General features: G+C 46.5%; 1 protein-coding gene across 1 annotated transcript; it reads left to right on the top strand.

Moving 5' to 3' along the window:
- The first annotated feature begins 3,282 nt into the window (after positions 1 to 3,282).
- On the top strand, positions 3,283 to 4,100 carry LOC120288732. The gene is made up of 2 exons (XM_039302858.1): positions 3,283 to 3,489; positions 3,624 to 4,100. The coding sequence occupies exons 1-2, from the start codon at positions 3,283 to 3,285 to the stop codon at positions 4,098 to 4,100; spliced, it is 684 nt and encodes a 227-aa protein (XP_039158792.1).
- Positions 4,101 to 16,207: the final 12,107 nt, after the last annotated feature.

Consider the following 16,207-nt stretch of genomic DNA (forward strand, 5'->3'; position numbering starts at 1 on the left):
GTTTTGGTACCGGTGCTCGTAATTGAAACCTCGAGATTTTCACGACAATTGAGAGTCGTTAATGTGTCGAATGTGCCATTGACTCGAGATAAATCGATCACGGGTCAATTGCACCAAAAATTCCTAAAAGTTATCCGGTAGACTAGGTCACGCTAAAGCGCGCCGGATTGAAAATAACCGCGAATTTGAACCCGATTTCAGAAATTGAAAGTTACGAGGTGTCACAAGCTATTTTAGGAACGTCGACTCCTCTCAGAAATTTTCAGAGATTCAGGGATTTTCGGAAAATCAATTCGGACGTTGCGGAAAATCGGCGGAAATTCGGATGGGCTAAATCGATGGAAATTGGGACTTAGAGCCAAGCCCGAGTGTCGGGGACTTACGAGAAAATTATATGGGATTTTTTCTACATCAAAATTTGACTTCAATTTTGGGATTTTGTTGAAGAAATTAAAGATCAAAAGTGGTGAAATTCGGATATAGGCCTAGGGTTGGAAATTTGGTGTCAATTTGAAGTATTTGAAGTATTTAAATGTTGGGGAAAGTATTAGGAGACCAACTAATCAATGCAAGAGATAATATCTTTGACTTCAAGCCTCCAAGCTTGCCGAGCACACTTTGCCAGCTGCTTCCCTCCCGTCGTTGTCCCTCCTTCACCGCCTCTCTTTCTACATTTCTTCTTTCGGTTGAAACCGAGGGAACGACAGAGATCCAACCGAGAAAGTAGCTCTCGCCCCCACCAAATTTCTTCCTTCGCATGGCCACGTTCGGCAACAATCGAGGATCCGGTGAAGCGGCATCAACGTTCACCGAAGTAACTCCGTGCCGCGTCTTCTCTCCCACCAGTCCGCAAGCCCCGTTTCCTTCTGCCCATCTCACGCACCGAACAGCCCCACTTATAGAGTCAACACCATCATCCAACAAAAGCGGTTTGTTGACTCCGCTTGTTCCTTTGCTGCCTCAATTTCTTCGAGCCGTGCACTCTTCTAGCAAACGGCTGATGCCCGTCAACCACGCCATCCCACGAAGCGGTTTGTTGGCCAGTAAACCCCCACTCATCCACTCACCTCTTCCTCTGTTCATTTCCCCACGATCGAAGCCCCACGCTAGTCAACAACACCCACAGAAAATCCTTTTGTTGACTCATGCACCTGCCATCTTCACTTCTTCGTGCATCCCGGTGGAGTCTCCGACCGGCGATTCTCTTCCTCGCGGCCAACGTCCAGACACCACCCGCCCAAGCCACGATCTCCTCTCTTCGGCCCGGCTTCACCGAAGCACGCCCACATCAACGGCCCAGCTTTCAACGGCAGTCCACGCAAGTTGTTAGAAGCCCGCTCGGTTCAGCCCATCTGCGGGAGAGAAAATTCAGTACAGCTTTTGAAGCCCACTTAGGCCCAAGTTCGGTTAGTTCTAGCCCAATTTCAGTTCAGCCATTTTGGGCCCAAGAAGAAGGCCCAAGCCGCGACCAGCAGCTGCGAAGCCCAAGACCTAAACTCAGCCTTGCTGAGTTGTGTTGAGCCCGTTTAGGCCCGGCCCAAGTTTGCCGACGCCGCCGAAAATTAAGGTTTCGGCGCCGTCGCGTCGTCGTCGCTTGTGAACCGGTTTTCGCGATACACCGGTGAGTTTATACTCTAAACTCTGCTTAGTAGGTTAATGACGTTTAAGGGTGTTAGATTTATTTTATTAGGAATTAGGTGGTTAGTTAGATTAAATTAGAAATTGAATTATTTAATTGAGCATGTTAGGTGGTTAGCATGGTTTAGCTAAGGCCTAAATAAATTGTACTATTTATCTAGAAGGGTTCGGGAATTTTCCGGGTCCGTATTGGTTATTAATTTAATGATTCTGGCCTAGGTTAGTATTTTTAGAATTTAAATTGATTTATTTCAGTAATTATTTAATTATTAATTATTTTTCCGGAAATTAGGCCGGGATAGCCGATGGCCGGAATTTCGTGTGATTGCAATGGTGTGGTTAATTTATGCAATTGAGTGTTAAATTATGCAAATTGAGTGCTGATTTGATTTTTGGTATTTAATTCCAAAAATTGTGAATTTCAATATTTATTCAGAAAATCCCAGGTGTCGGGTTTTGATACCGAAAATGGTTTTTAGTACTATATGAAATAGTGGGATTTCAAAAAGGAGGAATATCAATTTTTCTGGATCAAGTTGACCGTGTACCCACACACGAGTAATTTCATGTGAATTTCTAATACGAAGAAAAAGGCCAGGCTCACCATTTTAATTGAAGCATTTGAGTGCAATGCACGGTGTCCTGGGCCATATTTGAGTGATCGTGTGATGGTTATGAGAAATCGTCCCGGGCTGTTGAGCTGGACGTTATCCTATGTGGGATACCCCAGACAACGGGAAGCCGGTCGCGATTGATTACGACCCTATGCTCCTTCGGGAAAGCCGTCGATAAAGAGACGTGCCGTGCTCAATGGGGTGAGACGATGCACAGCAATGCCGGAAGACCGCCAATAGAGTTGGCCGTACCCTTGAGGGTGTAATTAACAATTGGAACGCATGATTAATTGAGTGTGGCATTTCAATTATTTGGAGCTTATTTGTTGCTCATGCTCTCGTGTTGTCTATGAGATAGATTGTCTTGACTGCGGGGTGGATGCGAGACGAGGTAAGTCTCCTTGATTGTGTGATTGCGTGCTTAGGACGCTTCTTGGCGTATTTCCCTCTAATTGGGGTTTAGAGCTTAGACTCGCGAGATGATATCTCACCCGTTGTGGGACAACATTTTCGGGGTCGTCAAGTGGAGGACACAGGAGGCGAGAGGAGGTGATCGGAAGCGTAGGTCGGTTAGGACCGCTTCTTTTTGGAAGGCGATCTTTTGTAGTCTTTGGCCATAGACCTGTGTTCATGACTCGGTGTGTATATAAAAAGCATGTTTGTGTGTGAATCTATTATCTGTCTTTCTATCCCGAGATGATTACGTCGGGGGATTTCTTTTCGCTTCCGCATGTGTAATAAAATGGAAAGGGTCGGCGACTCGTCCTGGGAAGTCGCAAATTTTTATCGACCAGATAGGGATGGGTACGCGCTCGGGGTCCGGGGCGTGACATCCCCTTTTTATGGTATCAGAGCGAAGTTTGTATTTGGAGTGATAAGGTGCGATGGGTTCTTGGGATAGTTAGTAGGAATGGCTTTTATATTATCTTTGATGCATGTGACTGATAGCTGTTTGGTAAATTGATTGTGAAATCACTCAGCTTCTAATTCAGTATGGAATTGGAAGCAGGTGTTGTAGATCGTCTACAGTATGAGTGATCGGGAGCCGAGAACTCTAGGCGAGAGGACCTTATCCTCAGTGACTCGGGCTAGAACGCCTACGAGAGGCAGTACCCGAGGCGGTCGAGGTAGAGCGCAGGCTGAGGCTAGTGCGAGTGGTGTAGCACCACCACCAGTCCCGCCGGTTGATGCCGGGGTAGCAGCCCCTGGTGATCCCAGATTTGAAGGGATCATGCAGGTGCTCCAGACTGTTGGTAATCGATGGGCGCGAGCCCAGAACCCAAGCTGCCCGGCGCCGCCGCCTGTTGAAGTTCCGAAGGAAATGTAGTTGCAAACAGACCGATTCATAAGCTCGTTGAGCATTTCCTAAAGTTGCAACCACCAAAGTTCACCGGGACAGGAGATCCCGAGGCTGCGACTCGTTGGATCGAAGGTCTGGAAAAAGCATTTGAGCTACTGAAGTGCTCTGAAGAAGAGAAGGTTACCCTTGCCGTGTATCAGATGCAGGAAGTTGCAAGTACTTGGTGGAAAGCCACCAGGAGAGAAGTATTCCCAGAAGGCGTAGTCCCAGAGTGGAACGTCTTCGTTAGAGCATTCAATAACAAGTACTTCTCCAGCTGTGCCAAGCAATTAAAGATGGCGGAATTTCTGCACCTCCGTCAAGGTCCAATGACTGTGGACCAATACGAGGCAAAGTTTGCTGAGCTTTCACAGTATGCTCCTAGGTTGATCCAGGATCCCGAGGAGAAGGCAATGAGGTTTATAGATGGCCTCCGACCAGAACTGAAAGATCCGCTGGTGCCATTTGATATAAAGAACTATAATGAGCTGTATGGACGAGCTCGGTGATTGAAAAATCTGAATGAGCAGTGCCGCATGGATTGCGGTTTAATTCGAACCAAGATAGAAATCGGTTTGGGAAAAGACCGATGAATGGAGGAAGATACCCTGTTCCGCTCAATAGGAAGGGTAGAGTAGGAAAATCAGCATGGAGACGAGAATGGTGCACATGTCGCTTACGCGGAAAGCGACATGGGTCGACCCCGTGCCCCCTCTAGGTCGGGTGCTTGTTTTGAGTGTGGCCACGGGTCACATGGCTAAAAATTGTCCCCGAAAGACCGATGGGACCGCCACGGTGCCGCCACCGCCACGGATGAATCGAACCGAGGACTACCGCCACCGATTGTACGGCGGGGTGGACTACTTAGGCCTCCGGCTCAAGGAAGAACATGCGTCACAAGAGGACGGGGCGGAGGATGCGCCTAATGTGATTACGAGTGCTTGTTTCCTTTGAATAACCATCTTCTTATGCTTTATTTGACCCTGGTGCAACTCATTCATTTATAGCTGAGCGGTATGTTAAGTTGGTAGGACTAATTCCTGAGTTGTTGGAATCAGTGATTAGTATATCGACACCATTGAAGGATAACGTGTTAGTTACAGTGGGTTGTCTTGGTTGCATGTTAGCGATTGGTGAGCGAGAGGGGAAGATTGACTTGATAGTCCTAGCCATGTATGACTTTGACCTAATAATTGGCATGGACTGGCTCACCAAACAACGAGCTAAGCTAGACTGTTATCGCAAGACGATCCAGTTTAACCCGTTAGAGGGTGAAAGTTTCAAGTTTATTGGGAGTCGAGGAGGACCCTCGATTTCCCTAATCTCGTCACTAGAGGCAACCCGGTTATTAGATAAGGGTTGTCAAGGTTATCTGGCAACTGTCGTGGACACGACAGTTGAGGAGCTGAAAATCGAAGACATCGCAGTGGTTCAAGAATTTCTAGATGTGTTCCCGAAAGAATTGCCAGGTCTACCGCCAGAAAGAGAAATAGAGTTTGTGATTGAGTTAGCCCCGGGACGGGGCCAATCTCTAGGCTCCTTCCGGATGGCTTTATCGGAATGAAAGAATCGAAGGTGCGGATGCGGGGAATTATTGGATAAGGGATTCATACGTCCCAGTGCATCACCTTGGGGAGCACCAGTTCTGTTCGTGAAAAAGAAAGATGGTTCATTGCGCCTGTGCATTGACTATCGACAACTCAATCAAGTGACGATCAAGAACAAGTATCCACTACCGAGGATCGATGACTTGTTTGATCAGTTACAAGGAGCGTCGATATTTTCGAAAATCAACCTAAGGACGGGATATCATCAACTGAGGATCAAAAAAGAAGACATTCCAAAGTCAGCATTTTGTACTCGGTACGGCCATTATAAATTCACGGTCATGCCATTTGGATTGACGAACGCCCGTTTTTCATGGATTTGATGAACCGAGTTTTCAAGGAATACTTGGATCGATTCGTGATCGTGTTCATTGATGATATTACGGTGTACTCTAGAAGTCCCGGAGGAGCATGATGGACATTTGAGATTGGTATTGCAGACTCTAAGGACTCATGAGTTGTATGCTAAATTCAGCAAGTGCGAGTTTTGGTTGACTCGTGTTGCTTTCTTGGGTCACGTGATTTCAGGAGAAGGAATCTCCGTGGACCCAAGCAAGATAGAAGCAGTGAGCAATTGGCCAAGACCGACAACAGTGACAGAAATCAGAAGTTTTCTGGGTTTAGCAGGGTATTACAGACGGTTTGTGGAAGGTTTCTCGTCGTTAGCATCGCCTCTGACAAAGCTCACAAAGAAAAACGAGAAGTTCATATGGACAGATAAGTGCGAGCGTAGTTTTCAAGAGCTGAAAGAAAAGCTGACTACCACACCGGTATTGACGATTCCATCTGGTCCTGGAGGATTCGAGATCTATAGTGATGCGTCTTTCAGAGGATTGGGTTGCGTGTTGATGCAACATGGCAGAGTGGTTGCATATGCTTCCCGCCAGTTGAGACCTCATGAATTGAACTATCCTACGCATGACTTAGAACTCGCAGCCATCATATTTGCATTGAAGATTTGGAGGCATTATTTGTGTGGAGAAAAGTTCCAGATTTTCACTGATCATCAGAGTCTCAAGTATTTGTTCTCTCAGAAGGAGTTGAACATGAGACAGCGCCGATGGATGGAACTGTTGAAGGACTATGACTGTGATATTTTGTATCATCCTGGAAAAGCGAACAAGGTCGCCGATGCACTGAGTCGAAAGTCCTCAGTTGCACAGATGGTACTTAAGGAATGGACTTTAATCGAGAAGGCTAGAGATTCGATTTTCAAATTTGAGATAGGCCACCTTTCAAATCTTATGGCCACCCTCAGAATTGAGCCGGAAGTGCAAGTCAGAATCAAGATGCTTCAGTCAACAGATCTGGTTATTCAGAAGATCCTGCAGAGGATACCGATAAAAGAAAAGCTGACTTTCAAATTTACGAGGACGGAACGTTGAGGTTCCAAGGACGTTTGGTTGTACCTGACGATGTAGAGCTTAAAGAAGAAATTTTATCTGAAGCACATCGTAGCAGTTATAGCATTCATCCTGGAAGTACTAAAATGTATCAGAATTTGCGTCAACATTATTGGTGGTCTGGTATGAAGGCGGACATCGCCAAGCATGTCGCCAAATGTCTGACCTGTCAGCAAGTAAAGGCTCAACATTGTAAGCCGGGAGGACTTTTGCAACCTCTCGCGATCCCAGAATGGAAATGGGAGCACATCACGATGGACTTCGTGGCCCGGACTACCAAGGAGTCGAGGAAATGATTCAATTTGGGTAGTGGTCGACGGGCTAACAAAGTCGGCTCACTTCATTGCGGTACGAAAGGACTTGAGTGCGGATAGACACGCAGACTTGTATGTGCGTCGGGTGGTTCGTATGCATGGAGTGCCGGTTACGATAACTTCGAGATAGAGACCCGAGGTTTTCTTGCTTTTGGAAGAGCTTGCGAGTGCTTTAGGTACAAAGCTGCGATGCAGTGACGGCTATCATCCTCGGAGCGGATGGCCGATGATCGAGAGGACTATTCAAACTCTCGAGGACATCTTTGAGAGCTTGCGTAATAGACTTCAAAGGAAGTTGGGAAGATCACCTTCACACTGGTAGAGTTTGCCTACAATAACGGTTATCGCGAGTATTCGGATGGCTCCTTTCGAAGCGTTGTATGGCGAGCGTGCGAGAACACCCGGTGTGTTGGGATGAAGTTGGGGAAAGGAAGATAACGGGCCCGAGTTGATTCAGCGGTCGGTAGATGCCGTGGCGTGATCGAGGCGAGATTAAAGACAGCGCGGAAGCGGACAGAAAAGTTATGCGAGATAAGCGTCGAAGGTCTTTAGAGTTCCAAGTTGGTGATCACGTTTTTAAAAGTATCACCAATGAAGGGAACTTTGCACTTTGGTAAGAAAGGCAAATTGAGTCCGAGGTACGTAGGTCCGTTTGAGATTCTTGAAAGAATTGGGAACCTAGCGTATCATCTTACATTGCCGCCAAGACTGGCGCAAGTACATGACGTCTTCCACGTGTCGATATTAAGGAAGTACGAGGCGACCCGACCCACGTGCTCAATTTTGAGGTGGACGTGGATGACCGTGTGTCATACGTGGAAAGCCCGTTCAGATTGTCGATCGCAAAGAGCAAGTTCTGCGTACAAAGACCATTCCGTTGGTCAAAGTGGTCTGGCAACACCACGGTACAGAAGGAGCGACATGGGAGACTGAGGAGTCGATGAGAGAATTGTACCCCCACCTTTTTGATCAAGTCTTGTAATAGGTTTAAATTTCGAGGACGAAATTTTTATAAGAGGGGAAGAGTTGTGACAGCCTGAATTTTCATAATTTGTTTTCGATTAAATAAATCGGGCCTTTCATCGAAACGCTAATAGTGCTATTCTCTGAGCTGATCACTCATGAGATAACTGGACTATCTGGGGAAGCAAGTAGGGAATTTAAATGCAATTGCACTTGAGAATTCGACCAAGAATCGGCTTGCTCAACCGTGTTGATCTGCAGGGTCATTATGGCACCGTCGAGATCGATCGAAATCAAAGATAGGTCGATTCGACGAGATATGTGATCAAATTGTGGGTGATTCCACTTGATCGAAAAATTCTCATCGATCGGCACTAAATTGATTTTCTGTCGTTTTGGTACCGGTGCTCGTAATTGAAACCTCGAGATTTTCACGACAATTGAGAGTCGTTAATGTGTCGAAGATGTACTTTGTGACTCGAGATAAATCGATCACGGTCAATTGCACCAAAAATTCCTAAAAGTTATCCGGTAGACTAGGTCACGCTAAAAGCGCGCCGGATTGAAAATAACCGCGAATTTGAACCCGATTTCAGAAATTGAAAGTTCTGAGGTGTCACAAGCTATTTTAGGAACGTCGACTCCCTCTCCGAAATTTTCAGAGATTCCGGGATTTTTCGAAAATCAATTCGGACGTTACGGAAAATCAGCGGAAATTCAGATGGGCTAAATCGATGGAAATTGGGACTTCCGAGCCAAGCCTTCGAGTGTCAGGGACTTACAGAAAATTATATGGGATTTTTCTACATCAAAATTTGACTTCAATTTTGGGATTTTGTTGAAGAAATTAAAGATCAAAAGTGGTGAAATTCGGATATAGGCCTAGGGTTGGAAATTTGGTGTCAATTTGAAGTATTTGAAGTATTTAAATGTTGGGGAAAGTATTAGGAGACCAACTAATCAATGCAAGAGATAATATCTTTGACTTCAAGCCTCCAAGCTTGCCGAGCACACTTTGCCAGCTGCTTCCCTCTGTCGTTGTCCCTCCTTCACCGCCTCGCTTTCTACATTTCTTCTTTCGGTTGAAACCGGGAACGACAGAGATCCAACCGAGAGAAGTAGCTCTCGCCCCACCAAATTTCTTCCTTCGCATGGCCACGTTCGGCAACAATCGAGGATCGGTGAAGCGGCATCAACGTTCACCGAAGTAACTCCGTGCCGCGTCTTCTCTCCACCAGTCCGCAAGCCTGTTTCCTTCGCCCATCTCACGCACCGAACAGCCCCACTTATAGAGTCAACACCATCATCCAACAAAAGCGGTTTGTTGACTCCGCTTGTTCCTTTGCCTCAATTTCTTCGAGCCGTGCACTCTTCTAGCGAAGCGTGATGCCCGTCAACCACGCCATCCCCAGAAGCGGTTTGTTGACCGTAAACCCCCACTCATCCACTCACCTCTTCCTCTGTTCATTTCCCCACGATCGAAGCCCCACGCTAGTCAACACACCCCGAAAATCCTTTTGTTGACTCATGCACCATCTTCACTTCTTCGTGCATCCAGTGGAGTCTACCGAAGCCGATTCTCTTCCTCGCGGCCAACGTCCGAGACACCACCAGCCAAGCCACGATCTCCTCTCTTGGCCCGGCTTCACCGAAGCACGGCCCACATCAACGGCCCACTTTCAACGGCAGTCCACGCAAGTTGTTAGAAGCCCGCTCGGTTCAGCCCATCTGCGAGAAAATTCAGATCACGGACTTTTGAAGCCCAAGCTTAGGCCCAAGTTCAGTTAGTTCTAGCCCAATTTCAGTTCAGCCATTTTGGGCCCAAGAAGAAGGCCCAAGCCGCGACCAGCAGCCTGCAGAAGCCCAAGACCTAAACTCAGCCTTGCTGAGTTGTGTTGGGGCCCGTTTTAGGCCCGGCCCAAGTTTGCCGACGCCGCCGAAAATTAAGGTTTCGGCCGCCGTCGCGTCGTCGTCGCGGTGAACCGGTTTCGCGATTACACCGGTGAGTTTATACTCTAAACTCTGCTTAGTAGGTTAATGACGTTTAAGGGGTGTTAGATTTATTTTATTAGGAATTAGGTGGTTAGTTAGATTAAATTAGAAATTGAATTATTTAATTGAGCATGTTAGGTGGTTAGCATGGTTTAGCTAAGGCCTAAATAAATTGTACTATTTATCTAGAAGGGTTCGGAAATTTTCCGGGTCCGTATTGGTTATTAATTTAATGATTTTGGCCTAGGTTAGTATTTTTAGAATTTAAATTGATTTATTTAATTAATTTTAGTAATTATTTAATTATTAATTATTTTTCCGGAAATTAGGCCGGGATAGCCGGTGATTGGAAATTTCGTGCTTGATTGCAATGGTGTGGTTAATTTATGCAATTGAGTGTTAAATTATGCAAATTGAGTGCTGATTTGATTTTTGGTATTTAATTCCAAAAATTGTGAATTTCAATATTTATTCAGAAAATCCCGTGTCGGGTTTTGATACCGAAAATGGTTTTTAGTACTATATGAAATAGTGGGATTTCAAAAAGGAGGAATATCAATTTTTAGGATCAAGTTGACCGTGTACCCACACACGAGTAATTTCATGTGAATTTCTAATACGAAGAAAAGGCCAGGCTCACCATTTTAATTGAAGCATTTGAGTGCAATGCACGGTGTCTGGGCCATATTTGAGTGATCGTGTGATGGTTATGAGAAATCGTCCGGCTATTAAGTGGACGTTATCCCTATGTGGGATACCCCACTGGACAACGGGAAGCCGTCGCGATTGATTCGGACCCTATGCTCCTTCGGGAAAGCCGTCGATAAAGAGACGTGCCGTGCTCAATGGGGTGAGACGATGCACAGCAATGCCGGAAGACCGCCAATAGAGTTGGCCGTACCCTTGAGGTGTAATTAACAATTGGAACGCATGATTAATTGAGTGTGGCATTTCAATTATTTTGGAGCTTATTTGTTGCTCATGCTCTCGTGTTGTCTATGAGATAGATTGTGCTGACTGCGGGTGGATCGAGACGAGGTAAGTCTCATTGATTGTGTGATTGCGTGCTTAGGACACTTCTTGGCGTATTTCCCTCCCTAATTGGGGTTTAGAGCTTAGACTCGGCGAGATGATATCTCACCCCGTTGTGGGACAACATTTTCGGGGTCGTCAAGTGGAGGACACAGGCGAGAGGAGGTGATCGGAAGCGTAGGTCGGTTAGGACCGCTTCTTTTTGGAAGGCCGTCTTTTGTAGTCTTTGGCCATAGACTTGTGTTCATGACTCGGTGTGTATATAAAAGCATGTTTGTTTGTGAATCTATTATCCTGTCTTTCTATCCCGAGATGATTCTTGTCGGGGATTTCTTTTCGCTTTCGCATGTGTAATAAAATGGAAAGGGTGGCGACTCGTCTGAGGAAGTCGCAAATTTTATCGACCGAGATAGGGATGGGCACGCGCTCGGGGTCCGGGGCGTGACATCCCCTTTTTATGGTATCAGAGCGAAGTTTGTATTTGGAGTGATAAGGTGCGATGGGTTCTTGGGATAGTTAGTAGGAATGGCTTTTATATTATGCTGATGCATGTGACTGATAGCTGTTTGGTAAATTGATTGTGAAATCACTCAGTTTCTAATTCAGTATGGAATTGGAAACAGGTGTTGTAGATCGTCTACAGTATGAGTGATCAGGAGCCGAGAACTCCTAGGCAGAGGACCTTATCCTCAGTGACTCGGGCTAGAACGCCTACGAGAGGCAGTACCCGAGGCGGCCGAGGTAGAGCGCAAGCTGAGGCTAGTGCGAGTGGTGTAGCACCACCACCCGGTCCCATCGGTTGATGCCGGGTAGCAGCCCTGTGATCCCGGATTCGAAGGGATCATGCGGGTGCTCCAGGACAATGTTGGTAATCGATGGGGCGGCGGGCCCCCGAACCAAGCTGCTGCGGCCATTTGCCGCACAAGGCTGAAGTTCCGAAAGGAAATGTAGTTGCAAACAGACCAATTCATAAGCTCGTTGAGCATTTCCTAAAGTTGCAACCACCAAAGTTCACTTGGGACGGAACAAGGAGATCCCGAGGCTGCGACTCGTTGGATCGAAGGTTGGAAAAAGCATTTGAGCTCTGAAGTGCTGCGAAGAAGAGAAAGGTTACCTTGCCGTGTATCGAGATGCAGGGAAGTTGCAAGTACTTGGTGGAAAGCCACCAGGAGAGAAGTATTCCCGGAAGGCATAGTCCCAGTGTGGAACATCTTCGTTAGAGCATTCAATAACAAGTACTTCTCCAGCTGTGCCAAGCAGTTAAAGATGGCGGAATTTCTGCATCTCCACCAAGGTCCAATGACTGTGGACCAGTATGAGGCAAAGTTTGCCGAGCTTTCACAGTATGCTCCTAGGTTGATCCAGGATCCTGAGGAGAAAGCAATGAGGTTTATAGATGGCCTCCGACCCGGAGGCGAAAGATCCGCTGGTGCCATTTGATATAAAGAACTATAATGAGCTGTATGGACGAGCTCAGCTGATTGAGAAAAATCTGAATGAACGAGCTGCCGCATCTGGATCGCGGTTTAATTCGAACCAAGATAGAAATCGGTTTGGGAAAAGACCGATGACTGGAGGAAGATACCTTATCCCGCTCAACAGGAAGGGTGGAGTAGGAAAATCAACATGGAGACAGAATGGTGCCTGTCGCTTCTGTGGAAAGCGACATGGGTCAGCCCCGTGCCACTCTAGGTCGGGTGCTTGTTTTGAGTGTGGCCAACAGGGTCACATGGCCAAAAATTGTCCCAGAAGACCGATGGGACCGCCGCAGTTGCCGCCACCGCCACAGATGAATCGGTGAGGACTACCGCCACCAAATTGTACAGCGGGGTGGACTACTCGGCCTCCGGCTCAAGGAAGAACTTATGCGATCACAAGAGGACAGGCGGAGGATGCGCCTAATGTGATTACAGGTACTATTTCACTGAACAACCATGCTGCTTATGCTTTATTTGACCCCAGTGCAACTCATTCATTTATAGCTGAGCGGTATGTTAAGTTGGTAGGATTAATTCCTGAGTTGTTGGAATCAGTGATTAGTATATCGACACCATTAAAGGATAAGGTGTTAGCTACAGTGGGTTGTCTTGGTTGCACGTTAGCGATTGGTGAGCGAGAGGGGAAGATAGACTTGATAGTCCTAGCCATGTATGACTTTGACCTGATAATTGGCATGGACTGGCTCACCAAGCAACGAGCTAAGCTAGACTGTTATCGCAAGACGATCCAGTTTAACTCGTTAGAGGGTGAATGTTTCGAGTTTATTAGGAGTCGAGGAGGACCCTCGATTTCCCCAATCTCATCACTAGAGGCAACCCGGTTGTTAGATGAAGGTTGTCAAGGTTATCTGGCAACTGTCGTGGACACGATAGTTGAGGAGCTGAAAATCGAAGACATCGCAGTGGTTCAAGAATTTCCAGATGTATTCTCGAAAGAATTGCCAGGTTTGCCGCGAAAGAGAAATAGAGTTTGTGATTGAGTTAGCCCCGGGACGGGGCCAATCTCTAAGGCTCCTTACCGATGGCTTTATCGGAATTGAAAGAACGAAGGTGCAGATGCAGGAATTATTGGATAAAGGGTTTCATACGTCCCAGTGCATCACCCTGGGGAGCACCAGTTCTATTTGTGAAAAAAGAAAGATGGTTCATTGCGCCTGTGCATTGACTATCGACAACTCAATCAGGTGACGATCAAGAACAAGTATCCACTCCCAAGAATTGATGACTTGTTTGATCAATTGCAAGGAGCATCGATATTTTCGAAGATTGACCTAAGGACGGGATATCATCAGTTGAGGATCAGAAAAGAAGACATTCCAAAGTCAGCATTCCGTACTCGATATGGCCATTATGAATTCACGGTCATGCCATTTGGATTGACGAACGCTCCAGCTGCTTTCATGGATTTGATGAACCGAGTTTTCAAGGAATACTTGGATCAGTTCGTGATCGTGTTCATTGATGATATTCTGGTGTACTCTAGAAGTCCAGAGGAGCATGAAGGACATTTGAGATTGGTACTGCAGACTCTAAGGACTCATGAGCTGTATGCTAAGTTTAGCAAGTGCGAGTTTTGGTTGACTCGTGTTGCTTTCCTAGGTCACGTGATTTCAGGAGAAGGAATCTCCGTGGACCCAAGCAAGATAGAAGCAGTGATCAATTGGCCAAGACCGACAACGGTGACGAAATCGAAGTTTTGGGTTTAGCGGGGTATTACGAAGGTTTTGTGGAAGGTTTCTCATTGTTAGCATCGCCTCGACAAAGCTCACAAAGAAAAAGAGAAGTTCATATGGACGAGATAAGTGCGGCGTAGTTTTCAAGAGCTGAAAAGAAAAGTGACTACCACACCGGTATTGACGATTCCATCGGTCTGGAGGATTCGAGATCTATAGTGATGCGTCTTTCGGAGGATTGGGTTGCGTGTTGATGCAACATGGCGAGTGGTTGCATATGCTTCCCGCGATTGAGACCTCATGAATTGAACTACCCGACGCATGACTTAGAACTCGCGGCCATCATATTTGCATTGAAGATTTGGAGACATTATTTGTGTGGAGAAAAGTTCCAGATCTTTCACGATCATCGAGTCTCAAGTATTTATTCTCTCAGAAGGACTTGAATATGAGACAGCGTCGCTGGATGGAACTCTTGAAGGACTATGATTGTGATATTTTGTATCACCCTGGAAAAGCGAACAAGGTCGCAGATGCACTGAGTCGAAAGTCCTCAGTTGCACAGATGGTACTTAAGGAATGGACTTTGATTGAGAAGGCTAGAGATTCGGTTTTCAAATTTGAGATAGGCCACTTTTTAAATCTTATGGCCACTCTCAGAATTGAGCCAGAAGTGCAAGTTAGAATCAAGACACTTCAGTCAACGGATCCAGAAATTCAAAAGATCCTGCAAGAGGATACCGATAAAAGAAAAGCTGACTTTCAAATTTCTGAGGACGGAACGTTGAGGTTCCAAGGACGTTTGGTGGTACCTGACGATGTAGAGCTTAAAGAAGAAATTTTATCTGAAGCACACCGTAGTAGTTACAGCATTCATCCTGGCAGTACGAAAATGTATCAGAATCTGCGTCAACATTATTGGTGGTCTGGTATGAAGGCGGACATCGCCAAGCATGTCGCCAAATGTCTGACCTGTCAGCAAGTAAAGGCTCAACATTGTAAGCCGGGAGGACTTTCTACAACCTCTCGCGATCCCGAATGGAAATGGGAGCACATCACGATGGACTTCGTGGCGGACTACCAAGGAGTCAAGAGGAAATGATTCAATTTGGGTAGTGGTCGACAGGCTAACAAAGTCGGCTCACTTCATTGCAGTACGAAAGGACTTGAGTCTGGATAGACACGCAGACTTGTATGTGTGACAGGTGGTTCGTATGCATGGAGTGCCGGTTACGATAACTTCGGATAGAGACCCGAGGTTTACTTGCTGCTTTTGGAAGAGCTTGCGAGTGCTTTGGGTACAAAGCTGCGTGCAGTACGGCCTATCATCCTCGGACGGATGGCGGTCGAGAGGACTATTCAAACTCTCGAGGACATGCTTTGAGCTTGCGTAATAGATTTCAAAGGAAGTTGGGAAGATCACCTTCACTCTTGTAGAGTTTGCCTACAATAACCGGTTATCAGAGAGCATTCGAGATGGCTCCTTTTGAAGCGTTGTATGGCGGCGTGCGGGAACACCGTGTGTTGGGATGAAGTTGGGGAAAGGAAGATAACGGGCCCCGAGTTGATTCAGCGGTCGGTAGATGCCGTGGCGTGATCGGAGGCAGATTAAAGACAGCGCGAGCGAGACAGAAAAGTTATGCGAGATAAGCGTCGAAGGTCTTTAGAGTTCCAAGTTGGTGATCACGTTTTTCGAAAGTGTCACCAATGAGAGGAACTTGCGCTTTGGTAAGAAAAGGCAAAGCGAGTCCGAGTATGTAGGTCCATTTGAGATTCTTGAAAGAATCGGGAACCTAGCGTATCATCTTGCATTGCCGCCAAGATTGGCGCAAGTGCATGACGTCTTTCACGTGTCGATGTTAAGGAAGTACAAGCTGACCGACCCACGTGCTCAATTTTGAGGAATGGACGTGGATGACCGTGTGTCATACGTTGAAAGCCCGGTTCAGATTGTCGATCGCAAAGAGCAAGTTCTGCGTACAAAGACCATTCCATTGGTCAAAGTGGTGCAGCAACACCACGGTACGAAGGAGCGACATGGGAGGCGAGGAGTCGATGAGAGAATTGTACCCCCACCTTTTTGATCAAGTCTTGTAATAGGTTTAAATTTCGAGGACAAAATTTTTATAAGAG

The sequence above is a fragment of the Eucalyptus grandis genome, chromosome 10 (assembly GCF_016545825.1).
Source record: "Eucalyptus grandis isolate ANBG69807.140 chromosome 10, ASM1654582v1, whole genome shotgun sequence".
Taxonomy (NCBI): domain Eukaryota; kingdom Viridiplantae; phylum Streptophyta; class Magnoliopsida; order Myrtales; family Myrtaceae; genus Eucalyptus; species Eucalyptus grandis.